The following is a 26,944-nucleotide window of genomic DNA, read 5'->3' as shown; positions in this document are numbered from 1 at the left end:
AAAGTTCAGTGACTTGTCCAGGGAAACCCAGTTCGTTTGTGACAGAATCAGGAGGAAAACAGTGCACTTCGCCTTCTCACAGGTAGGTCACCAAAAGGGCCTTTTGACAAATATATCACGGCTGAAACAATTAAAATTTCCTGCCTTAAGGCATCCCATCTCTTATATTAGGCTTTCTGTAGATTGTTTATACCAGCAGGTAAATAATATTAATAAGAAAAATAGATAAATGGTGCATACTGAGTATTCTGCTAAGTTAATTTTAATGAAAGTATAGTGTCTTATCCTTTGGTGTATTTAATTCAGCTAATCTTCTGTTGTTTTTATTTACTTGTGTTAGGACACATGCATTATTTTTAAAATGATTGAGAAAAGTTTACATTGACTCAGTTAAAAACTGCAGATTTGGGCTTCCCTGGTGGCGCAGTGGTTGAGAGTCCGCCTGCCGATGCAGGGGAGGCGGGTTCGTGCCCCGGTCCGGGAGGATCCCGCATGCCGCGGAGCGGCTGGGCCCGTGAGCCATGGCCACTGAGCCTGCGCATCCGGAGCCTGTGCTCCACAACGGGAGAGGCCACGATAGTGAGAGGCCCGCATACAGCAAAAAAAAAAAAAAACTGCAGATTTAATCCTCATGGTCATCTCAGAGTCACACAAAGACAGGTGGGGCCACCTGTACGTGATCACGCTAGTGCCTTTTCAAGGCTGAGAGGACCCTATGCCTATAAGGAAGATGATCCCCAACTGGGGTGCTGAGATTTTGGGGGGTGAATCTAGGAGCTATAAGACAGGTTATGTCTCATGACACCCATCTTTCTCTCCCCTCAGCTGAACCACAGTTCTCTACTCTCCCAAGAGCAGAAAATGAACATAACTCAGGTGAGCTCTTTATTCTTTCCCCGTTTTGCATTTTTATGGATTTATAAGGTTAAGAAGCATCCATGCATTAAATGGAAAAGGAGAAATAAAAATAGATCAAGTCAATCTTGAGGGATAATATACACTATTTTACTATTAATTGTGATGTCTGCTGTCAGCTTTTGGTAGGTTACCTTTGTCAGGGTAAGAAGGTTGCCTCCAGGTATCAGTTTGCTAAGATTTCACATTAGTCATGAATGTGCATTAAATTACATTGATTACATTTTGTGTATCTATTGGAGCAAAGCTATAGCTTATTTCCTTTAATCTATAAATCCTGTAAACAGTATAGTGGATTTTCTAATGTTAACTTAAATCCCTGTGTAGACCCTAATTGCTAATAAGTGTGGTAAGTTGCTTCTTACATATCTTCCTAGGACTTTTTGCTAATATTGTATTTAGGATTTTTATTTTTGTGTCCACAACTTGGATTAGACTATACTTTCTTATTTCTGTGTCCAATTATGATATCATGGTCATAGTCTCATAAAAGGAAATGGGACATTTTCCTGCTTCTTTTCTTTAATAATAATTTAGATGAGAAAATTGTGTTACATGTAGATCTTGTTAAACTCACCTGTAAATTAGGGCCTCATGAAGACTTTTTGCATGAAGATTTTGATTAATTTATTGGTCATAAGTCTATGATGGATTTGTATTTTTTTTTTTAGTGTAACTTTCCTCATTATGTTTTCATAGAAAATTGTTCATTTTTATTTATTTATTTTTTAATTTTGGCTGCGAAGGGTCTTAGTTGTGACACGCTGGATCTTTGTTGTGGCATGCAGGATCTTTAGTTGTGGTATGTGGACTCTTAGTTGTGGCATGCAGAGTCTTAGTTACGGCATGCATACGGGATCTAGTTCCCCAACCAGGGATCGAACCTGGGCCCCCTGCATTGGGAGCGCAGAGTCTTACCCACTAGACCACCAGTGAAGTCCCTATTTATGTTATTAAATATATTTTCATGAGCTTGTTGATAGTATTCTCTTAGGATTTCAAAATCTTTGTTATATCAATAATTTCCTTTTTTGATCAACTTTAAAATTTTATTTCAGTATAAAGCGTGCCAATCAGAAAAGGACAAATTAAGTTCTCGTTGGCCCAGTCTAAAACTAAGAATTTCTGTGTCTGAGGGTCTTAGTATTCTGTGCTGGCAGAATAGAATAGAGGAATTGGGAGTAGAGGAACGTGCACTTGCCATGTTTGTGCTTTCTACCTTTGCATACCCACCTGTCAGCACCATTTGTTGACAAGAATATCCTTTCTCCATTGAACTGCATTGGCACCTCTGAGGGAAATCAACTAGTAACCTATGTTTGGGTCTGTTTCTGGATTCTGTTCACTTTTTTTTATTTTTTAAAAAATTTTATTGAAGTATAGTTGATTTACAATGTTGTGTTAATTTCTGCTGTACAGTAAAGTGACACAGTTAAACATATGTAAACATTCTTTTTTGTATTTTCATTATGGTTTATCACAGGATATTGAATATAGTACCCTGTGCTATACAGTAGGACCTTGTTATTTATCCATCCTATATATAAAGCTTGCATCTGCTAATCTCAAACTCCCAATCCTTCTGCCCCCCACCCCTCCTCCCCCTTGGCAACCACAAGTCTATTTTCTATATCTATGTGGACTCTGTTAACATCTGATGACCTTAATCCTTTTGCTAATACCACATTGCCTTGATGAGTGTCTCTTTATAGTAACTCTTGAAATCAGATAATATGTGTCTTCCAACTTGGTTCTTTTTTAGGAGTGTTTTGGAGATTCTAGGTACTTTGCTTCGCTATAGAAAGTTTTGAAAATTGGCTTGTTTGTCTCAGGAAAGCCTGCTGAGATTTTGATTTTGACTGCACTGACTCTATAGAATCTGTAATATAGATCAATTTGGGGAGAATTAACATCTTGATCAAAATGTCTTCCAATACATTAACACATTATCTCTCACAATGGGGGGTTTTGAGGGTTTTCATTTTTATTCTTTTGAGTCAAAAGGATAGTTTTCACTTACAGTTTAAAAGAATAACTTTACATTTTGAAGATAAACTCTAGTGGGGTAGTAGTGAAAGCAGGAACAATATAGGAGGCTATTTCTGTAATCCTAGCAATAAATGATGATCATTTAAGGTGTTAGTTGCTTTCAAGTGGTCAGATTCTGGAGGTAGTTTAAGGTAGAGCCAACAGTCTAGGAGTGTGTGTTTCTTCTCCACAACCTTACAAATAGAGTGTGCTATCAAACTTTGAATTTTTACTAATGTGATTAAAAATGATAACTCAAGTTTAGTTTTACAAGCTTTCCTCTTCTCATGAGTGAGGTGGAACATCCTTTTTGTTTGCAATTCATCTATATTTCTTTTTTATTGAACTGTTTATTTCTTACTGTTTTCCTTTTGATGTGCTGATTTTAATTAATATATCCAGTATATCTTTATAGCCATTTTTCAATGATATAAATTGCACAATTTTCCTAGTTTTTCATATTTTTGCCTTGCTCATGTTTTTCTTATTTTTGCCATAAAGCCATTTGTTTTTTGTTTTTAACTGTGGTGAACTTATTTTGGCATTTAAAAAAATGTATTGAAATATAGTTGATTTACAATGTTGTGCTAGTTTCAGGTATACAGCAAAGTGATTCAGTTATACAAATGTATATACATATATATACGGTATATATATTCTTTATCAGATTCTTTTCCATTATAGGTTATTACAAGATATTGAGTATAGCTCCCTGTGCTATACAGTAGGTCCTTGTTGGTTATCTGTTTTATACATTGTGGTGTGCATATGTTAATCCCAAATTCCTAATTTATCCCTCCCCCCCTTTGCCATTTGATAACCATAAGTTGTTTTCTACATCTTTGTGTTTATATCTCTTCTGTAAGTTAGTTCATTTGTATCATCTTTTTAGATTACACATATAAGTGATATCATATAATATTTGTCTTCTTATTATTATGATAATCTCTAGGTCCATCCGTGTCGCTACAAATGGCATGATTTCATTCTTTTTCATGGCTAAGTAATATTCCATTGCATATATATAGATATATGTAGATATATACACACCACATCTTCGTCCATTCATTGGTTGATGGAAATTTAGGTTGCTTCCATGTCTTGGCTATTGTAAAATGCTGCAGTGAACATTGGGGTGCATGTATCTTTTCGAAGTATGGTTTTCTCCAGATATATGCCCAGGATTGGGATTGCAAGATCATATGGTAGCTCTATTTTTAGTTTTTTAAGGAACCTCCGTACTGTTCTCCATAGTGGCTGCACCAATTTACATTCCCACCAACAGTGTAGAAAGGTTCCCTTTTCTCCACACCCTCTCCAGCATTTGTGATTTGTAGATGTTTTGATATAGCCATTCTGACTGGTGTGAGGTGATAACTCATTGTAGTTTTGATTTGCATTTCTCTAATAATTAGTGATATTGAGCATCTTTTCATATGCCTGTTAAGCCATCTGTATGTCTTCTTTGGAGAAATGTCTGTTTAGGTCTTCTGCCCATTTTTTGATTAGATTGTTTGGTTTTTATTGTTATTGGATTGTATGAGCTGTTTGTATATTTTGGAAATTAATCCCTTGTCAGTAGCATCATTTGCAAATATTTTCTCGCAGTCTGTAGGTTGTCTTTTCATTTTGTTCATGGTTTCTTATGCTGTGCAAAAGCTCTTAAGTTTAGTTAGGTCCCATTTGTTTATTTTTGGTTTTATTTCCATTACTGTAGGAGACAGATCCAGAAAAATATTGCTGTGATTTATGTCAAAGAGTGTTCTGCCTGTGTTTTCCTCTAGGAGTTTTATAGTATGTGGTCTTACATTTAGATCTTTAATTCATTTTATTTTTGTGTATGGTGTTAGAGAATGTTCTGATTTCATTATTTTACACGTAGCTGTCCAGTTTTCCCAGCACCACATGTTAAAGAGACTGTCTTTTCTCCCTTGTATATTCTTGCCTCCTTTGTCATAGATTAGTTGACCATAGGTGTGTGGGTTTATTTCTGGGCTTTCTATCCTGTTCCATTGATCTGTATGTCTGTTTTTGTGCCAGTATCATAGTGTTTTGACGACTGTAGTTTTGTAGTATAGTTTGAAGTCAGGGAGCATGATACCTCCAGCTCAGTTCTTCTTTCTCAAAATTGCTTTGGCTATTCAGGGTCTTTCGAAGGCATTTGATTTTTATGTTGTCAAGTTTAGCAGTTTTTTATTTTATGCTTTCTGGATTTTTTAGTCATAGTTGGGCATTTCCCATTCTGACCTTATAAAAGAATTGCTCTGTGTAGTCTTTTAGAGTATGATTTTATTTTTTACAGTTAGATCTCGAATACATTTTAATTTTATCCTGCTCTGTGGTGTGAGATATAGATCAGATGACCATCTAGTTATTCCGATGGCATTTGTATCTAGCCATTTCTCACTCATTTAAATGATGCCACCTGTATTCAAATAGGAAATTGACTCTGTTTATCATTTCTCCTACTACACAGTTTCTTCAGTTTAAGCTTGGATGTCTTTCTGGGCTTTCACCAGTGCCCTGCTCCTTTTGCCCACTTCTACATTTATATTAGATTGTGGGCAATATTGTTCTATTTTTTTTTATCAATACTACCTTACCCTCTATCTTCCAGAATTTGTTCAAAATTCAGGCCTTGTGCTGGGTCGTTTCTCTCAATTCCTCTTTGTCATACATTTATAGCTATAAAAGCTTTTTATTTTACCTGAATGTGTTTTTGGAGGCAGAGGATGTAAATGTGTGTGTTCAGTTTATTCCCTTCAACTTGAGAAATAATTTTTGCTTGTAATTCTCTCGTTTCTTAATTTCTGGTACTCTAATCTTTCTGTTTTCTCTTTCTACCACTTAGAAATTCTTTCTTAGCCTTCCTGGCCTATCTTTGTACCTGCCTTTTAAATTTTGCTATTCCCTTCAATTTTGTACTTGCTCCTTTTCTTTCCTAAAGTTTCTATGTCCTTTCTGAACCAGCCCTTTTTCCCTGATGACTTAAGTTACCATCTTAATGACTGTCTCTTAGATCCTTATTTTCATTTTAGATTTCCCTTCTCTGTTCCAGAATCTTGCAGCCAGTGGTGAAATAAATAATTCCATCTGTATGTTCCACGGGTGTTTTGAGTCCAGTTGAACAACATCTGCTCACCGTGACCCAGCCTCTGATTCTTACTTATTCTTCCAGTCTCTGTGTATGGCATCAGCATCTACCCACTTGCTTGTGCAGCATCTCTATGTATTAATTTCCCATTCTTTATCTCTGTTGCTTTGCCTTAGTATAGGTCATCTCTTAAACTGGGTATTTTGTTTTGTTGCTGAAGATATTGTCCACTATTCATATAGAACGATGGTTCCTAACTAGGGGTGATTTTGCTTCCCAGGAGACATTTGGAAGTGTTTGGAGGTATTTTTGATTGTCATGACTGGGAATGCTATTGGTATCTAATCAGTAGAAAACAGGGATACTGATAAATATCCTAAAATACACAGGACAGTCTTCCGCAAAAATAGCATTATCTGGTCCAGAGTGTCAGTAATGCCAAATTGAAGATACCCTGCTATAGAGCAAAGGCAGGGTTAGTCATCTTTTATAGCATTTTGTTTTAAACTCTAAACAGTAAAAAATATCTGGAGAAAACCATGGTTCGAAAGTATACAGGCACCCCAGTGTTCATTGCAGCACTGTTTACAATAGCCAAGGCATGGAAGCAACCTAAATGTCCATCAACAGATGAACTGATAAAGAAGATGTGGTATATATATATACAATGGAATACTACTCAGCCATTAAAAAGAATGAAATAATGCCATTTGCAGCAACATGGTTGGAAAGGTGGGGAGGGAGGGATAAATTGGGAGTTTGGGATTGACATATACACACTAGTATATTTAAAATAGATAACCAACAAGAACCTACTGTGTAGCACAGGGAACTCTGCTCAATATTCTGTAATAACACAAATGGGAAAGGAATTTGAAAAAGAATAGATATATGTATATGCATAACTGAATCACTTTGCTGCACACCTGAAACTAATACAGCATTGTAAATCAACTATAGTCCACTAAAAAATAAAAATTAAATAAACAGTAAACATAGTAGGAGTTAGTTTTCAAAAATATTTTCCATGGCCCAATTCTGAACCCTCAGATTGATTAGAAATATGTTGTTAACAGGCATCAGTGTCATTCAAGGACGTGACTGTGGAGTTCACCCAGGAGGAGTGGTGGCAGATGGACTCTGCTCAGAGGACTCTGTACAGAGATGTGATGTTGGAGAACTACAGCCACCTCGTCTCAGTGGGTGAGCAGACCTTACCATGTGACTTCCTCAGGAATGCAAATTCAGTTTTTTCTCCTTTTAAATGTTAATCACTTTTGTTGACAAATATTAAATGGAAAATTTAGCACTTTTCAGTGTACAAGTCAATAGGTTTTAAAAGATTATATAGTAGATTACCATCATCAAATTCACGATTTGGATTATTTTCATCATCCCCCCAAAATTCCTTGTACCCCTTTGCAGTGAGTCCCCTCCTTTCATTCCTACTTCTCAGACCCCAAGCAATCACTGATCTGTTTTCTATTTCAATAGCTTTTCCTTTTTTCGAATTTTATATAAATGAATTCGTAAAGTATATACTGTGTTTTGTCTGGCTTCTTTCATTTAGCATGATGCTTTTGAGACTCGTGTGTGTGTGTGTGTGTGTGTGTGTGTGTGTGTGTGTGTGTATCACAGGTTTATTCTTTTTATCCTTAGTAGAATTCCTTTGTGTGCATATACCGCAGTTTGTTATCCTTTCAGTTCATAGACACATGGGTGTTTTTCCAGTTTGGGGCTGTTATGAAAAAGCTTCTATGAACATTCACATATAAGTCTTTGTGTCAATATGTTTTCATTTCTTGTGTAAATACCTAGGAGTGGGGTTACTGGGTCTTCTGGTAAGTTTATATGTAACTTATTCAGAAAGTGCCAAATGTTCCCAAGTTGGGTCTACTGTTTTTCATGCCTATAAGCAATGTCTGAGAGTTATCATTGCTCTTTGATTACCAACATTTCTAGTTGCATCTTATTGGATTTTAATTTGCATTTCTCTGGTAATTAACAGTGTTGAACTTCTTTTCATGTGCTTTTTAACCATTCATAATCTCCTTTAATGAAGTGTCTCATGAAATCTTTTGCCCATTTTTTTGTATATTTGGTTTGCATCTTATTGTTGAGTTGAAGGAGTTTAGATCTTTATCAGATATATGTTTTGCAAATGTTGTATTCTCTAGCTCTGGCTTGCCTTTTTAAGAAGAAAATGTTTTCAGATTGCTTTTGGTTTGAATATATACTTTAAAAAATTTTTATATAACATAATTAAGATTCACAGGATTTAGCATAGTTGTATTCTTCACAAGTTTCCCCTAATGGTTATATCTTACGTAACTAAAATATAGCCTCAACACAAGGAAATAGGCATTGGTACAATGTATGTGAATAGCTCTGTGCCATTTTCTTTACCTTATTTTTTATGGAACTATATAGCTGATTTAGAATATAATGTTAGTTTCAGGTATACAGCAAAGTATATATATATATATATATATATATATATATATTCTTTTTCAGATTCTTTTCCCTGATAGGTTATTACAAAATATCGAGTATAGTTCTCAGTGCTATTATATTATAGAGTAGGTCCTTGCTGGTTATCTCTTTTATACATAGGGGTGTATATATGTTAATCCCAAACTCCTAATTTATCCCTCTCCCCTTTAGTAACCATAAATTTGTTTTCTATGTCTTTGAGTCTGTTTCTGTTTTGAAATATGTTCATTTGTATCTTTTATTTTTTGATTCCACATATAAGCAATAATCATATGACATTTTTTTTCTCTGTCTGGCTTCACTTAGCATGATAATCTCTAGGCCCATCCATGTAGCTGCAAAGGCATGATTTCATTCTTTTTTGTGACTCAGTAATATTCCATTGTGTGTGTGTGTGTGTGTGTGTGTGTGTGTGTGTGTCTGTGTCTGTGTCTGTCTGTGTGTGTGGTATATATATATACCACAACTTCTTTATTCATTCATCTGCTGCAGTGAACACTGGGGTGCATGTATCTTTTTGAAGTATAGTTTTCTCTGGTTATATGCCCAGGATTGGGATTGCAAGATCATATGGTAGCTCTACTTTTAGTTTTATAAGGAGCCTCCGTACTGTTCTCCATAGTGGCTGCACCAATTTACATTCCCACCAACAGTGTAGAAAGGTTCCCTTTTCTCCACACCCTCTCCAGCATTTGTGATTTGTAGATGTTTTGATGATAGCCATTCTGACTGGTGTGAGGTGATAACTCATTGTAGTTTTGATTTGCATTTCTCTAATAATTAGTGATATTGAGCATCTTTTCATATGCCTGTTAAGCCATCTGTATGTCTTCTTTGGAGAAATGTCTGTTTAGGTCTTCTGCCCATTTTTTGATTAGATTGTTTGGTTTTTATTGTTATTGAATTGTATGAGCTGTTTGTATCATTTGCAAATATTTTCTCGCAGTCTGTAGGTTGTCTTTTCCTTTTGTTTATGGTTTCCTATGCTGTGCAAAAGCTCTTAAGTTTAGTTAGGTCCCACTTGTTTATTTTTGTTTTTATTTCCATTACTGTAGGAGACAGATCCAGAAAAATATTGCTGTGATTTATGTCAAAGAGTGTTCTGCCTGTGTTTTCCTCTAGGAGTTTTATAGTATCTGGTCTTATATTTAGATCTTTAATTCATTTTATTTTTGTATATGGTGTTAGAGAATGTTCTAATTTCATTATTTTACATGTAGCTGTCCAGTTTTCCTGGCACCACTTGTTAAAGGGACTGTCTCCATTGTATATTCTTGCTTCCTTTGTCATAGATTAGTTGACCATAAGTGTGTGGGTTTATTTCTGGGCTTTCTATCCTGTTCCATTAATCTGTATGTCTGTTTTGGGCCAGTACCATACTGTTTTGATGACTGTAGCTTTGTAGTATAGTCTGAAGTCAGGGAGCCTGATTTCCTCAGCTCTGTTTTTCTTTCTCAAGATTCGGGGTCTTTTGTGTTTCCATACAAATTTAAATGTTTTTTTGTTCTACTTCTGTGAAAAATGCATTGGGTAGTATCATCATTTTGAAAATATTAATTCTTCCAATCCAAGAACATGGTATATCTTTCCATCTGTTTATGTCATCTTCAGTTTCTTTCCTCAGCATCTTAGAGTTATCAGAGTACATGTCTTTTGCCTCCTGAGGTAGGTTTATTCCTAGGTACTTTATTCTTTTTGATGCGATGATAAACGGGATAGTTTCCTTAATTTCTTCTGATCTCTCCTTGTTAGTGTATGGAAAGGCAATGGGTTTCTGTGTATTAATTTTGTATCCTGCAACTATACTGAATTCATTGATGAGCTCTAGTAATTTTCTGGTAGCATGTTTAGGATTTTCTATGGATAGTATCATGTCACCTGAAAACAGTGACAGTCTTAGTTCTTCTTTTCCAATTTGGATTCCTTTTATTTCATTTTCTTCTCTGATTTCTGTGACTAGGACTTCCAAAACTATGTTGAATAAAAGTGGTGAGAGTGGACATCCTTGTCTTCTTGCTGATCTTAGAGGAAATGCTTTCAGTTTTCACCATTGAGTATGACATTAGCTCTGGGCTTGTCATATATGGCCTTTATTATGTTGAGGTAGGTTCCCTCTATGCCTACTTTCTGGAGAGTTTTTATCATAAATGGATGTTGAATTTTATCAAAAGCTCTTTATGCATCTATCGTGGTGATCATATGTTTTTTATTCTTCAGTTTGTTGATGTGGTGTATCACACTGATTGATTTGTGGATATTGAAAATCCTTGCATCCCTGGGATAAAGCCCACTTGATTATTATGTATGATTCTTTTAATGTATTGTTGGATTTGGTTTGCTAGACTATGTTGAGAATTTTTGCATCTATGTTCATCAGTGATATTGGCTTGTAATTTTCTTTTCTTGTGGTGTCTTTGTCTGGTGTTTGGTATCAGGGTGGTGGTGGCCTCATAGAATGAGTTCAGAAGTGTTCCTCCCTCTGCAGTTCTTTGGAATAGTTTCAGAAAGATAGGTGTTAACTCTTCTCTAAATGTTTGATAGAATTCACCTGTGAAGCCGTCTGGTCCTGGACTTCTGTTGGACGTTTTTAAATCACAGATTCAATTTCAGTAGTTGTTTGTTCATATTTTGGTCTGTTCATATTTTCTATTTCCCACTGGTTCAGTCTTGAGAGATTGTACTTTTTAAAGAATTTATCCATTTCTTCTAGATTGTCCATTTTATTGGTATATTTTATTGTCCATGTTGTTGGCCTGTAGTAGACTCTTATGGTCCTTTGTATTTCTGTGGTGTCAGTTGTAAATTCTCCTTTTTCATTTCTAATTTTATTGATATGGGCCCTCCTCTTTTTTCTTGATAAGTCTGGGTGAAGGTTTATCAATTTTGTTTATCTTTCCAAAGAACCAGCTTTTAGTTTCATTCATCTTTTCTTTTGTTTTCTTAGTCTGTCTTTCATTTATTTCTGCTCTGATCTTTATGATTTCTTTCCTTCTAGTAACTTTGGGTTTTGTTTGTTCTTCTTTTTCCGGTTGTTTTAGATATAAGGTTAGGCTGTTTATTTGAGATTTTTCTTCTTTCCTGAGGTAAGCTTGTATCGCTATAAACTTCTTCTTGGAACTGCTTTTGCTTCATACCATGGGTTTTGGATTGTCATGTTTTCATTTTCATTTGTCTCTGGGTATTTTTCGATTTCCTCTTTGATTTCTTTGGTGATCCATTGGTTGTTTAGTAGCATATTGTTTAACCTCCATGTTTTTGTGTTTTTTGCAGTTTTTTTTCTTGTGGTTGATTTCAAATCTCATAGCATTGTGGTCAGAAAAAATGCTTGATGTGTTTTCAGTTTTCTTAAATTTACTGAGGCTTGCTTTGTGGCCCAGCATGTGATCTATCCTGGAGAATGTTCCATGTGCACTTGAAAAGAATATGTATTTTGCTACTTTCGTATGGAATACTTTATAAATATCAATTAAGTCCATCTGGTCTAATGTGTCATTTAAGGCCTGTGTTTGCTTATTGATTTTCTGTCTGGATGATCTGTCCATTGATGTAACTGGGGTGTTAAAGTCCCCCACTATTATTGTGTTACTGTTGATTTCTCCTTTTATGGCTGTTAATATTTGCATTATATATTGAGGTGCTTCTGTGTTGGGTGCGTGTATATTTACACTTGTTATATCTTCTTCTTAGATTAATCCTTTGATCATTATGTGGTGTCCTTCTTTGTCTCCTGTAACAGTCTTTATTTTATTTTATTTTATTTATTTATTTTGCAGTACGTGGGCCCTCTCACTGTTGTGGCCTCTCCTGTTGCAGAGCACAGGCTCCGGACACACAGGCTCAGCGGCCATGGCTCACAGGCCCAGCCGCTCTGCAGCATGTGGGATCTTCCCAGACCGGGGCACGAACCTGTGTCCCCTGCATCGGCAGGCGGACTCTCAACCACTGCGCCACCAGGGAAGCCCCAACAGTCTTTATTTTAATGTCTATTTTGTCACATATGAGTATTGCTATTCCAGTTTTCTTTTGATTTCCATTTGCATGGGATACCTGTTTCCATCCCCTCACTTTCAGTCTGTATGTGTTTCAAGATCTGAAGTTGGTCTCTTTTAGACAATATACGTACGGGTCTTGTTTTTGTATCTGTTAAGCCAGCCTGTGTCTTTTGATCAGAGCACTTAATCTGTTTACATTTAAGGTAATTATCAATATGTACATTCTTATTGCCATTTCAGTAATTATTTTGGATTCGTTTTTATAGGTCTTTCTTCTTCCTTTCGTCTTTTCTTTTCTTTCTTGTGGCTTGGATTCCTCTTTCTTTTTCGTGTGTATATCTATTATAGCTTTTTCATTTGCAGTTACCATGATGTTTTTATACAGCCGTCTATATATCTATATACATGATTGTTTTAAGTTGCTGATCTCTTAATTTCAAGTGCATTTCAAATATTCTGCACTTCTACTCTCTCTCACGATTGCTGGTTTTGATATCATATTTGTGCCATGGATGATTTCCTACCTTACTGTATGTTTGCTTTCCCATTTTGTAATTTTCTTGTTTCTAGTTGTGGGCTTTTCTGCCTAGAGAAGTTCCTTAGCATTTGTTGTAAAGCTGGTTTGGTGGTGCTGAATTCTCTTAGCTTTCACTTGTCTGTAAAGCTTTTGATTTCTCCATCAAATCTGAATGAGATATTTGCTGGGTAGAGTATTCTTGGTTATGGGTTTTTCCCTTTCAGCACTTTAAATATATCATTCTAGTCCCTTCTGGCCTGCAGAGTTTCTGCTGAAAAATCAGCTGCTAGTCTTATGGGGATTCCCTTGTATGTTATTTGTTGCTTTTCCCTTGTTGTTTTTAATATTTTCTCTTTGTCTTTAATTTCTGTCAGTTTGATTACTGTGTGTTTTGGCATTTTCCTCCTTGGGTTTATCTTGTATGGGACTCTGTGCTTCCTGGATATGGGTGATTGTTTCCTTTCCCATGTTAGGGAAGTTTTCACCTATATCTCTTCAAGTATTTTCTTAGTCCCTTCCTTTCCCTCTTCTTCATCTTGGACCCCTATAATGTGAATGCTGGTGTGTTTGACGTTGTCCCAGAGATCTCTTAAACTCATTGTTTTTCATCCTTTTTGACTTTTTATGTTCTGCAGCAGTGATTTCCACCACTCTGTCTTCCAGCTCACTGATTCATTCTTCTACCTCTTTTATTCTGTTAATTCCTAATTGTGTATTTTTTATTTTAGTTATTATATTCTTCTACTATCTTTGGTTGTTCTTTATATTTTCTAATTGTTTGCTAAAAATTTCTTATAACTTCTCACTCTGTGTGTCCATTGTTTTCCTACCTTCTGGGATCATCTTTATGATCATTATTCTGAACTCTTACGCAGGTAAATTGGCTATCTCCACTTCACTTAGTTGTTCTTCTGGGGTTTTATCTTGTTCCTTCATCTGGGAAATATTCCTTTGCCATCTCATTTTGTTTAAATTAATACTTGTATTTTTATGAATATAGTAGCTTAGTTACGTTTTCAACCTTGGATAAGTGGGCCTCTGTAGGGGATATCCTATGTGTCCCAGCAGTACACTCCCCTCTCATCACCCAAAGGCTGGGACCAGCTGGTCCCAGGGTAGGTTCTGACCTGTGTTTGTGGACTCAGTTCTGCAGGCTGCAGGATCATAATTTCCTTGCTTCTGGTGTCTGCTCCCTGGAAGGTGAGGTTTGTCTAGAACCTTGTGTGGGCTTCCTGGCAGGAGTGTCTGGTGCCTGCCCACTGGTGAGTGGAGCTGGGTCTTGGCCCTCTGGTGGGCAGGACCATGTCAAGGGCTGTGTCTAGAGGTGACTGTGGGCTCAAGAAGTCTTTAGGCAGCCTATCTGCTGATGGATGGGGCTTATTCCCCTCTTGTTGGTTGTTTGGCCTGAGACGTCCCAGCACTGGAGCTTACAGGCTGTTGGGAAGAGCCAGGTCTTGATGCTAAGGACCCAAAATGTCTGCCTCCAGCTAGAGTTCATGTATGTCCCCACTATGTCTACCACCAGCTTTTATGACCCCAGAGAGAGCCACAGCCTCCCTAAGAGACCCTCCAAGACCAGCAGGTATGTCTGGCCCAGGCTCCTATGGAGTCATACTTTTGCCTTGGGACCTGGTGTGCACAGGACCTTGTGTGTGCCCTCCAAGAGTGGAGTCTCTGTTTCCCCCAATCCTGTGGTGCTCTTGCAGTCAAGCCCCACTGGCCTTCATAGCCAAATGCTCTGTGGGCTCCTCCTCCCGATGCCGGACACCTAGGCTGGGGAGCCTGGAATGGGGCTCAGAGCTCTCACTCCTGTGGGAGAACTTCTGCTATATACTTATTCTTGTTTGTGGGTCACCCACCTGGGTGATATGGGATTCGATTATATTGTGAGTGTGCCCCTGCTACCATCTCAAGGTTTCTTCTTTGTCTTTGGATGTAGAATATCTTTTTCTTGTAGATTCCAGTCTTTTTTATCAATGGTTATTCAGCAGTTAGTTGTGATTTTGGTGTGCTGTGCCATTTTATCATATGTGGAGATTCATGATACACAATCCAGATACTGAACTAACTATTCTATCACCACAAGGATTTCTCTCATGCTACCTCTTAATTTTCATACCCATTCCCTCTCCCACACTATGCCTAATCTCTGCCAAATATTAATCTGTTCTTCATTTCTATAATTTTGTAATTTCCAGAATATTATATAAATGGAATCATGCAGTATTTGATATACTGAGATTGAGATCTGCCCAAGTTGTAGTGTGTAGTTTATTTCTTGTTTTACTACAATGGTATTCCAGTCTATAAATGAATGTATTATAATTTGTTTAGTCATTCACCTATTAAAGGACATTTTGGTTGTTAATTTTTGGCTATTATAAATAAAGATGCTATGAACATTCATGTTCAGATTTTTGTGTAAAATAAATTATTATTTCTCTGGGATAAATACCCAGGAGTGTGATTGGAGCTGTATGGTAAGTATGTGTTTTGTTCTTTAAGAGACTGTCAAACTCTGTTATCAAAAAGACCATGAATAACAAATGTTGGCAAGCATGTGGAGAAAAGGGGACCTTTGTATGCTATTGGTGGGAATATAAATTGGTGCAACTGCATACTAGAAAACAGTATGGAGGCTCCTCTAAAAGCTAAATATAGAACTACTATATGATCTAGCAGTTCCACTCCTGGGTATATATCCAAAGGAAATTAAAACACTTTAATTCAAAAAGATACATGCACCCCAATGTTCACAGCAGCATTATTTACAACAGCCAAGATATGGAAGCTACCTAAGTGTCCATCAACAGATGAATGGATAAAGATGTGGTATAGCTACACAATGGAATATTTACTCAGCCATAAAAAAAGAATGAAATTTTTCTATTTGCAACAACATAGATGGACGTGGAGAGTATTATGCTTAGTGAAATAAGTCAGACAGAGAAAGATAAATACTGTATGATATCACTTATATGTGGAATCTAAAAACTAAGACAAACTAGGGAAGATAACAAAAAAGAAACAGACTCACAGAGGGAACGAACTAGTGGTTACCAGTGGGGAGAGGGGTAAGATAGGGGTAGGGGATTAAGAGGTACAAACTACTATGTATAAAATAAGCTACAAGGATATATTGTACAACACAGGGAATATAGCCAATATTTTATAATGACTATAAATGGAGTGTAACCTTTAAAGATTGTGAATCACTATGTTGTACACCTGAAATTTACATAATCTGTAAATCAAATATACCTTAATTTAAAAAAAACAGAAACTGCCCAGAATGGCTGTACCATTCTGCATTTCCACCAACAGTTTGTGAGAAATCCAGTTATTGATACTTTCTATCCTTCCTAGTACTTGGTATTGTTACTATTTTTTGTATTAGTGGTTGTAATAGGTGTATAGTAATATCTCATCTTGGTCTTAACTTGCATTTCCTTAATGGCTAGTGTTGTTAAATATTTTTTCATGTGTTCATATGCCATCTATATATTGTTAAATAGTAAATGTTCATGGCTTTTGCATATTTTTTTCTACCTTTATTGAGGTATAATGACAAATAAAAATTGTATATATCTAAGATATAAAACTTTTTTTAATATGTGTATACATTGTGAAATAATGGCCACAATCAAACTAACTAACACCCATCATTTGACATAGCTCCCTTTCTTTGGAGGTGGGGGGTGGGTCTTGTGAGTACACTTAGGATCAACTCTCTCAGCAAATTTCAAGTATACAGTATAGTATTGTTAACTACAGTCACATTTGTATATTAGATCTCCATAGCTTATTCATGTCTGGTTAATTGACCTTTGTACCCCTTGACCAACATCTTCCCATTCCCTAGCTTGCCAACCCGTTTAAACCCACATTCTACTCTCTGTTTCTATGAGTTTGACTGTTTTGAATTCCACTGAGATCATGCAGTATTTATCTTTCTGTTTCTGGCTTATTTCACTTAGCGTAATGTCCTCTGGTTTTATTCATGTTGGAGCAAATGTCAGGATTTCCTTCCTTATGTGGCTGAATAATATTCTATTGTGTGTCGATATACCACATCTTCTTTAATCATTCATCTGCCAATAGACATTTTTAGATTGTTTCCATATCTTGGGTATTTTCAGTGATGCTGCAGTAAAAACGGAGTGCAGATATCTCTTCAAGATCCTGATTTCACTGACTTTGGATATATACCCAGAAGTGGAATTGCTGGCTCATAAGGTAGTTCTGTTTTTAGTTTTTTGAAGAAACTCTATAGTTTTGCATAATGGCTGAACCAATTTATATTCCCACCAGCAGTGTACAAGGATTCTGTTTTCTCCACATCCACAGCAACACTTACCTTTTGTCTTTTTGATAATCACCATTCTCTAACAGCTGTGAGATGATACATCATTGTGGTTTTGATTTGCATTTTCCTGATGATTAGTGACATTGAACACATTTTCATATTCCTGTTAGCCATTTGTGTGGCTTCTTTTGAGAAATGTCAACTCAGGTCCTTTGCCCATTTTTATTTGCATTTTTGCTATTGAGTTGTATGACTTCCTTATATATTTTGAATATTTACTCCTTATAATTATTATTATGATTTGCAAATATTTTCACCCATTCTTTGAGTTTCCTTTTTCATTCTGCTGATTATTTCCTTCTCTGTCCAGAAGCTTTTCTGTTTGATGCAGTCTCACTTGTCTATTTTTACCTTTGTTGTCTATGCTTTTGTTGTCATATAACAACCATTGCCAAGACTGACATCAAGGAGCTTTTACCTATGTTTTCTTCTAGGAGTTTTATGATTTTAGGTCTTCCATTTATGTCTTTAATCCATCTTGAGTTGATATTTACGTACAGTGTTAGACAAGAGTCCAGATTAGACTTCTACATGTGGATGTCCAGTTTTCCCAGCACGATTTATTGAAGAGACTGTTCCCCCATTTTGTGTTCTTAGCACCCTTGTTGAAGACCAGTTGACTGTAGATGTTTGTTTTGTTTTCTTTGTTTGTTTTGTTTTTGCGGTACACGGGCCTCTCACTGTTGTGGCCTCTCCCGTTGCAGAGCACAGGCTCCATACGCGCAGGCTCAGCAGCCATGGCTCACAGGCCAAGCCGCTCTGCGGCATGTGGGATCTTCCCAGACCGGGGCACGAACCCGTGTCCCCTGCATCGGCAGGCGGACTCTCAACCACTGCGCCACCAGGGAAGCCCGACTGTAGATGTTTGGATATGTTTCTGGGCTCTCTGTACTGTTCCATTGGTCTGTAAGTCTGTCTTTATGCCAGTGCCATACTGTTGTCATTACTGTAGGCTTATAGTATATATACTGAACTAAGGAAGTGTGGTGCCTCCAGGATTGTTCTTCTTTCTTAAGATTGCTTTGGCTAAGCAGTCTTGAGGGAAAAAAAAAACAAAGCTGGAGGAATCAGACTCCCTGACTTCAGACTATACTACATAGCTACAGTAATCAAAACAACATGGTACTGGCACAAAAACAGAAACATAGATCAATGGAACAAGATAGAAAGCCCAGAGATAAACGCACGCACCTATGGTCAACTAATCTATGACAAAGGAGGCAAGGATATACAATGGAGAAAACACAGTCTCTTCAATAAGTGGTGCTGGGAAAACTGAACAGCTACATGTAAAAGAATGAAATTAAAATACTCCCTAACACCATACACAAAAATAAACTCAAAATGGATTAGAGACCTGAATGTAAGACGGGACACTATAAAACTCTTAGAGGAAAACATAGGAAGAACACTCTTTGACATAAATCACAGCAAGGTCTTTTTTGATCCACCTCCTAGAGTAATGGAAATAAAAACAAAAATAAACAAATCGAACCTAATGAAACTTCAAAGCTTTTGCACAGCAAAAGAAACCATAAACCAGACGAAAAGACAACTCTCAGAATGGGAGAAAATATTTGCAAATGAATCAACGGACAAAGGATTAATCTCCAAAACATATAAACAGCTCATGCAGCTCAATATTAAAAAAACAAACAACCCAACCCCAAAATAGGCAGAAGACCTAAATAGACATTTCCCCAAAGAAGACATACAGATGGCCAAGAAGCTCAAAATCACTGCTCAAAATCACTGCTCAAAATCACTAATTATTAGAGAAATGCAAATCAAAACTACAATGAGGTATCACCTCACACCAGTTAGAATGGGCATCATCAGAAAATCTACAAACAACAAATGCTGGAGAGGGTGTGGAGAAAAGGGAACCCTCTTGCACTGTTGGTGGGAATGTAAATTGATACAGCTACTATGGAGAACAGTATGGAGGTTCCTTACAAAACTAAAAATAGAATTACCATATGATCCAGCAATCCCACTACTTGGGCATATACCCAGAGAAAACCATAATTCAAAAAGACACATGCACCCCAATGTTCATTGCAGCTCTATTTACAATAACCAGGACATGGAAGCAACCTAAATGCCCATCGACAGACGAAAGGATAAAGAAGATGTGGTACATATATACAATGGAATACTACTCAGCCATAAAAAGGAATGAAACTGGGTCATTTGTTTTTTTGTTTTTTTTTAACATCTTTATTAAAGTTTGCAGCTTTATTTATTTCCTTTTCTTCTCTCATTGCTGTGGCTAAAACTTCCAAAACTATGTTGAATAAGAGTGGTGAGAGTGGGCAACCTTGTCTTGTTCCTGATCTTAGTGGAAATGCTTTCAGTTTTTCACCATAGAGGACGATGTTGGCTGTGTGTTTGTCATATGTGGCCTTTGATGATCATATGGTTTTTCTCCTTCAATTTGTTAATATGGTGTATCACGTTGATAGGTTTGCATATATTGAAGAATCCTTGCATTCCTGGAATAAACCCCACTTGATCATGGTGTATGATCCTTTTAATGTGCTGTTGGATTCTGTTTGCTAGTATTTTGTTGAGGATTTTTGCATCTATGTTCATCAGTGATGTTGGCCTGTGGTTTTCTTTCTTTGTGACATCCTTGTCTGGTTTTGGTATCAGGGTGATGGTGGCCTCATAGAATGAGTTTGGGAGTGTTTCTCCCTCTGCTATATTTGGAAGAGTTTGAGAAGGATAGGTGTTAGCTCTTCTCTAAATGTTTGATAGAATTCGCCTGTGAAGCCTCCTGGTCCTGGGCTTTTGTTTGTTGGAAGATTTTTAATCACAGTTTCAACTTCAGTGCTTGTGATTGGTCTGTTCATATTTTTTATTTCTTCCTGATTCAGTCTTGGCAGTTGTGCATTTCTAAGAATTTGTCCATTTCTTCCAGGTTGTCCATTTTATTGGTATATAGTTGCTTGTAGTAATCTCTCATGATCCTTTGTATTTCTGCAGTGTCAGTCGTTACTTCTCCTTTTTCATTTCTAATTCTATTGATTTGAGTCTTCTCCCTGTTTTTCTTGATGAGTCTGGCTAATGGTTTATCAATTTTATTTATCTTCTCAAAGAACCAGCTTTGAGTTTTATTGATCTTTGCTATCATTTCCTTCATTTCTTTTTCATTTATTTCTGATCTGACCTTTATGATTTCTTTCCTTCTGCTAACTTTGGGATTTTCTATTCTGTCTTATAAGAGACTTAATTTAGATCTAAAAACACATTTAGGTTCAAAATGAAAGATGGGAAAAGTTATTTTATGGAAATAGTAACCAAAAGATAGTAGGGGAGGCTATACTACTATTAGACAAAGTAGACTTTAAGTCAGAAACGGTTACAAGAGACAGAAAAAGACATTATTTATTGATAAAAGGGTCAATCCACCAAAAAGAATGTATAAGCATATATGTACCAAACATCAGAGTCTCAAAATATATGAAGCAAACATTGACAGAATGGAAGAAAAAAGCATACAGTTCTACATTAGTAAACACTTCAGTATTCCACTTTCAATAATGGAATAAACAACCAGATGAAAATTAATTAAAGGACTTGAACAACATCATAAACCAACTGAACCTAACAGATATATAGAAGACTCCACCCAAGTTCAGTAGACTACACATTTTTTTCTAATGTGCACATGAATCATTCTCTAGAATAGACCACAGAACAAGTTTTAACACATTTTAAAAGACTGAAATCATATGTAGTATCTGTTCCGATCAAAATTAATGAAACCAAGAAATCATTAACAGAAAATGAAATGTCATAAATATATAAAAAATAAGATGCTCTTAAAAACCAATGAGTCGAAGAAGAAATCATAAGGGAAATTAGAAAATACCTTGTGAGAGTAAAAATGTTAACACAGTATACCAAAACTCATGGGATATGGTGAAAATAACAATTTGGGAATTTGTAGCTGTAAACACATATATGGAAAAAGAAAAAAAGATCTCAAATCTATAACCTAACTTTACACCTTAAGGAACTGAGAGACAGAAGAGCAAACTAAATCTAAAGCCAGCAGAAGGAAGAAGATAATATGGATTAGAAAAGAGATAAATAAAATAAATAATAGAAAAACAGTAGAGAAAATCAGTGAAACCAAAAGTTGGTTCTTTGACAAAGTAATGAAATGCACAAACCTTAGCTTGATTGAATAAGAAAAAAAGAAGGAGGCTCAAATTAACTTAAATCAGAAATGAAAGTGAGGCAGTATTACCAATTCCACAGAAATAAAATAATTATGGAAATACTATGAGTAATTATATGCCAGAAGATTGGACAACCTAGATGAAATGGTCAGATTCCTAGAAACCCATTGTTTTCCAAAACAAAATTATAAAGAAATAGAAAATGAAATAGATCTATAAGTAATTTCTAGTACAATTCTCCAATAAAAGGAAGCAACTGTGGAGAAGTGGCTGGTTCTGGGGGCATGGAACATAGAAGATGAGTATGTAGGAACTTAAGGAAATACTCAAAAACAGAATGATGGGGGTATGTCAAAGAACATAGGAGCCAAACTAAAAGAGCTCCCAATAGCCACAGCTGCAACAATTTGAGCAGTAAAATAATATAGTGTTGGTTTATAACACAAAGTATAAATTACTTATGAGTCCATACTGATATGTGATTAAGTAAATAAGTAAATGGGAGAGAACAAAAACATCTCTGTCACAGAATTACTAATAATTTATGTAATTGCTCCACCTTCAAGGAGGTGGAGCAGAAATCCCCACCCGTTTAGTGGGCTGTGCCTAGTGACTTCCTTCTAAAGAGTACAATATGGAGACTTACCTGGCGATCCAGTGGTTAAGACTCCGCACTTCCACTGCAGGGGGCATGAGTTCAGTCCCTTGTCGGGGAACTAAGATCCTGCAAGCCACACGGCCAAAAATTAAAAAATTAAAAATTAAAAAAATAGGGCTTCCCTGGTGGCGCAGTGGTTGAGAGTCCGCCTGCCGATGCAGGGGACGCGAGTTCGTGCCCCGGTCCAGGAAGATCCCACATGCTGCGGAGCGGCTGGGCCCATGAGCCATGGCCGCTGAGCCTGCGCGTATGGAGCCTGTGCTCTGCAATGGGAGAGGCCACAACCGTGAGAGGCCCACGTACCGCAAAGAAAAAAAAATTAAAAAAAAATAAAGAGTACAGTATGCCTGGGGGTAGGAGTGCGGGTGGGGAGTAACTTTACATTGGAGAATCCTGGCACACACACTACCTCAACCAGGTTCTCATCAATGATAAGTCATATTGATAACATGTACCCCTGATAAGGTGGGATAAGAATGACAGTCATTTTATCTCTGTGGTCTTTCTCCCAAAAACACAACCCCATTTTTTTTTTTTTTTTTTTTTTTTTGCTTAGTTGCCATTATTACTTGTCATGAGCCCTTTCAACCCTCACTTCACAAATGCTTTATCCTCTCTTACCACACTGAGGAGATGGGGTACATACACATATATATATTTTTAAAACATTTTATTTATTTATTTATTTTGGCTATGCCGGGTCTTCGTTGTGGCATGTGGGATCTTTAGTTGCGGCATGTGGGCTCTTAGTTGTGGCATGCAGACTTCTTACTTGTGGCATGCATGTGGGATCTAGTTCCCCGACCAGGGATTGAACCTGGGCCCCCTGCATTGGGAACGTAGAGTCCTACCCACTGGACCACCAGAGAAGTCCCTGGGGTGTGTGTGTGTGTGTGTATATATATATATATATATTTGTGTGTTTTTGTTTTTGTTGTTTTTTTGCGGTACGCGGGCCTCTCACTGCTGCGGCCTTGGCCATGGCTCACAGGCCCAGCCACTCCGTGGCATGTGGGATCCTCCCGGACCGGGGCACGACCCCCCGTCCCCTGCATCGGCAGGCGGACTGTCAACCACTGCGCCACCAGGGAAGCCCACAACCCCATTTTTAACTGTGAGAAAAAGATCAGACAAACCCAAACTGAAGGACCTTTTTACAGTGTCTTCTAAACTGTCAAGATTACCAAAAAAGGATTATCACTTACAGTCTAGAGGAGGCTAAAGAGGCATGATAACTAAATGTAATGTGGTATCCTGGATGGAATTGTGGAACAGGAAAAAAAATGATTAGGTTAAAAAAAAAACAAGGAAATCTGAATAAAGATTCTATTTAATAATGTATCAATATTAATAGGTATGACAAATCTGCTAGTAATGTAAGATGTTAGCAGTAGGGTAAATTGGGTGCAGGTTATACAGGAATTCTCCTTTCTCTCTTTGCAACTTTTCTGTGAATTTAAAGCTATTCTAAAATAAAACATTTATTAAAATAAAAACACATCAGTGCATGTGCACAGCAGAATGGAGAGGAAAGAGGGGGAAAACATCTCTGAACTTTATAAGGGAACAATAGAAATGGCTCAGTCATTACAGAGGAAAAACAAAATAGAATACAGATGAACATAACATCAGGGAACTATGGGTCTACAACAAAATCTCTTAACATTTGTGTCTTTGGAGTCAGAGAAGGAAAGGCTAAAAAAATTTTCAAAAATATTATGGCTGGAATTTTTCCAAATTTGGAAAAAGCAATTCATATACAAGTCTTAAAACATTCAATTCATGAACAGTATACAACCACTCAATTCTGTTATTGCTAGTTATATGCAGCTTTTACCTGAGACTGTCCTCCTTAAGGGAAAGGGCAGTGTTTGGGCAATCTGATTGTTGCTGCTAAAGCTGTGGTTTTAAAAAGCCAATCTAAAATTAGAATAAACTCACTTTGTGTAGAATATAACGTGTAAGTTTTAGTCAGTACTATAAGAAGGTGTGGTCTAAAATCAGTTCCATCCCCTTCTCCTACTTAATTCTATTTTGTTAATATATCAGAAATGTAATGTGTAGTTTGGGACAAGAGTAAATGAATCACTGATTTTGAAATTAAGTGGCAAGAAACATTAACTTTGAGCTGCATTGTAGAAACAAAGCTGGCACATCTAGTGTAAAAACATGAAAACAGTAAATTCAAAAATGGAAAGACACTTAAAGTTTAACCAAAAACAAAGCTAGATTTATTTTTCTTTAGATGTTGAGATGTAAAATCAATCATTTGGTTCTTTTGAAGTATGTGGGCTTATGAAGATCTGTTCTTTATTTTCTCTAAAAAGACAAAGTGTTAGCCACATAACAGAAACATGTTTTATAACAGATTTATTTGCTCAATGCCATATGGAAGAAGAAATCATGAGATTAGATGATTTTAACTTTAGTAAAAAGATTGTGCAGTTGACAGTGTAAACACAGGGAACAAATCACTCACTTTGGGGGTGGGTAGTACATAGGAGACTTTTGGCCTGAAGTTCGTGTGGAAGACTTAGAAGGGCCCCAAAGAGAGAGCGATGGCTTTGTTTCCAACTTTCCTGTCAGACCCTGCTGTAGGATCAAGCTTATTGCTGACATTTTACCCCCATAAGTTCTTGAATAAATTGAGACATTTATTGGTGATAAGTATGAGGTGAATTGGAAAAACCTTTAAAAATAATTCTTAGAACAAAAGTGACATTCATGACCATTTGGTAAGGATACTTATTACCTTAATGGCTTAAATCCTAAAATTAGGCTACATTTTTAGGAGGTAGAAAACAAGTACCAAAAGTATACCATTTGATACCCTGCCTTACTTTTGGCCAACCTCGGATCTCTACAGTTCTCACTCCACATTCTCCCATTAGAGCTATTAGTCCTACTACCTACCATTCACTACCTAAAGTTACAGACCTGGAGCTGCCAAGAAAAATGTTTTTAAGAAGTTTGCTTTTAAGCCACTGAGTGTATTCAGCACTCAGGTATCAATCCAGAACATTTTACACCTCTCTAGTAGATCAATTCACTTCATAGGAAAACAAGCCGACATTTAAAAAACCCGCATTTCTTAACATAAAAAGACTGTTGAACATCTCTACGTGAGATTCTAGTATGTCAGAGTAGTTATGTAAACCTAAATTAGTAATGTGTTCATTGAACTGATTGAAAAAGCCTTATATTAAAACTGCATTACCACTGTTTGCCAAAAATAGGTACATGTTGTACTACAAAATTAACTAAATAAAAAAAAAAACCCTCCACTTCCTCCCAGAGAGGTTACATTGTGCTGATATCCCATAGACAGTACAATAAAAGGATTTTATTTTTGCAATATGCCGGGCTCACAGTGAGTATGTTAGTACAGAGATCATAGCTTTAATGTTACTGTAAGAATGTCATTAGTGAAACTTATATAAGGCATGTAGAAAACTAGCATTAAAGCTCTTAAGTGCAACAATTCAAACTGGCAGCTGCTAGAAAAGGTGCTGCTAGGAATAAAAAAAATATTAAAGAAATTTAGTTTCAGCACATACTAGTTTTTAGTGCTTCTACAATGAAATTAATTAATTCACATACATTTCTGTTGCTGGAACTAATGGACCAAAAGTGAATGGACTTTTGCCCCCTTTGACTACCAGCCCAATCTTGAAAATGGAAGCAGTCACTTGCAGTCTTCCACACGGTACTGTTAGGAGAAGAAAGCAGTCAGGTGCTTTGTCAATTTTATTGATCATTTCAAAGAACTAGCTTTTGTTAATTGATTTCCTCTGTTGTTTTTCTCTTTTCAGTTTCACTAATTTCAGATCTTATCTCTATTATTTCCTTCATTCTGCTTGCTTTGGATTCTTTTTCTCTTCTTTTTCTAAGTTCTTGAGTGAAAACTTAGACTATTGATCTGAGACTATCCCTCTTTTCTAATGTAAGCATTTGGTGCTTCAAATTTCCTTTTCAGCACTGCTTTAGCATCATCCCATGAATGTTGATGCTATATTTTCATTTTCAATGTATTTTTTAAATTTGCTTTAAGATTCCCTCTTTAATCCATGGATTATTTACAAGTGTGTTGTTTAGTTTCTAAGTGTTTGGAGATTTTCCTGTTATTTTTCTGTTACTGATCTTTAGTTTGATTCCAGCATAGTTGGAGAACATACTCTGTATGATTTCAGTTATTTTACATTTGTTGAGGTTTATTTTATGACACAAGATATGGTCTATCTTGGTATATAATCTGTGGGTGCTTGAGAAGAATGTGTATTCTGCTGTTGTTGGGTGGAAGGTTGTATAAATGTCAATTAGATCTTATTTGTTGATGTTATTACTGAATTCTTCTATATCTTTAATGATTTTCTGTCTAACTGTTCTATTAATTGTTCAGAAGGGGTGTTGATGTCTCTAACTGTAATTGTGGAGTTGTCTATTCTTTCCATTTTTTTCAGTTTTTGCTATGCGTGCTTTACAGTTCTGTTGTTTGATGCATACACATTTAGGACTGATATGTCTTCTTGACAGATTGGTCCTTTTGTTTGGTGGATTGGCTTTATTATCATTATGTGATTTCTCTCTGTCCCTGGTAATTTTATTTGCTCTGAACTCTACTTTATTTAATGTAAATATAGCCACTCTTGCTTTTTTTTAAATTAATGTTTGCATGGTACATATTTTTCTAC

General features: G+C 36.4%; 1 protein-coding gene across 1 annotated transcript in view; it reads left to right on the top strand.

The window, feature by feature from the left end:
* The first annotated feature begins 861 nt into the window (after positions 1 to 861).
* The window catches only part of ZNF782 (zinc finger protein 782), an 82,877-nt gene continuing 56,794 nt past the window's right edge, over positions 862 to 26,944 (top strand). Inside the window, 2 exon segments of the mRNA XM_007448303.1 lie at positions 862 to 876; positions 7,114 to 7,240. Of these exon segments, the coding sequence (XP_007448365.1) occupies positions 862 to 876; positions 7,114 to 7,240 (142 nt within the window).

This window comes from Lipotes vexillifer, unplaced genomic scaffold (assembly GCF_000442215.2).
Source record: "Lipotes vexillifer unplaced genomic scaffold, Lipotes_vexillifer_v1.1 scaffold252, whole genome shotgun sequence".
NCBI classification, from domain to species: Eukaryota; Metazoa; Chordata; class Mammalia; order Artiodactyla; family Lipotidae; genus Lipotes; species Lipotes vexillifer.
The sequence above is the reverse complement of the archived record's forward strand: the minus strand, read 5'-3'. Positions and strand labels throughout refer to the sequence as shown.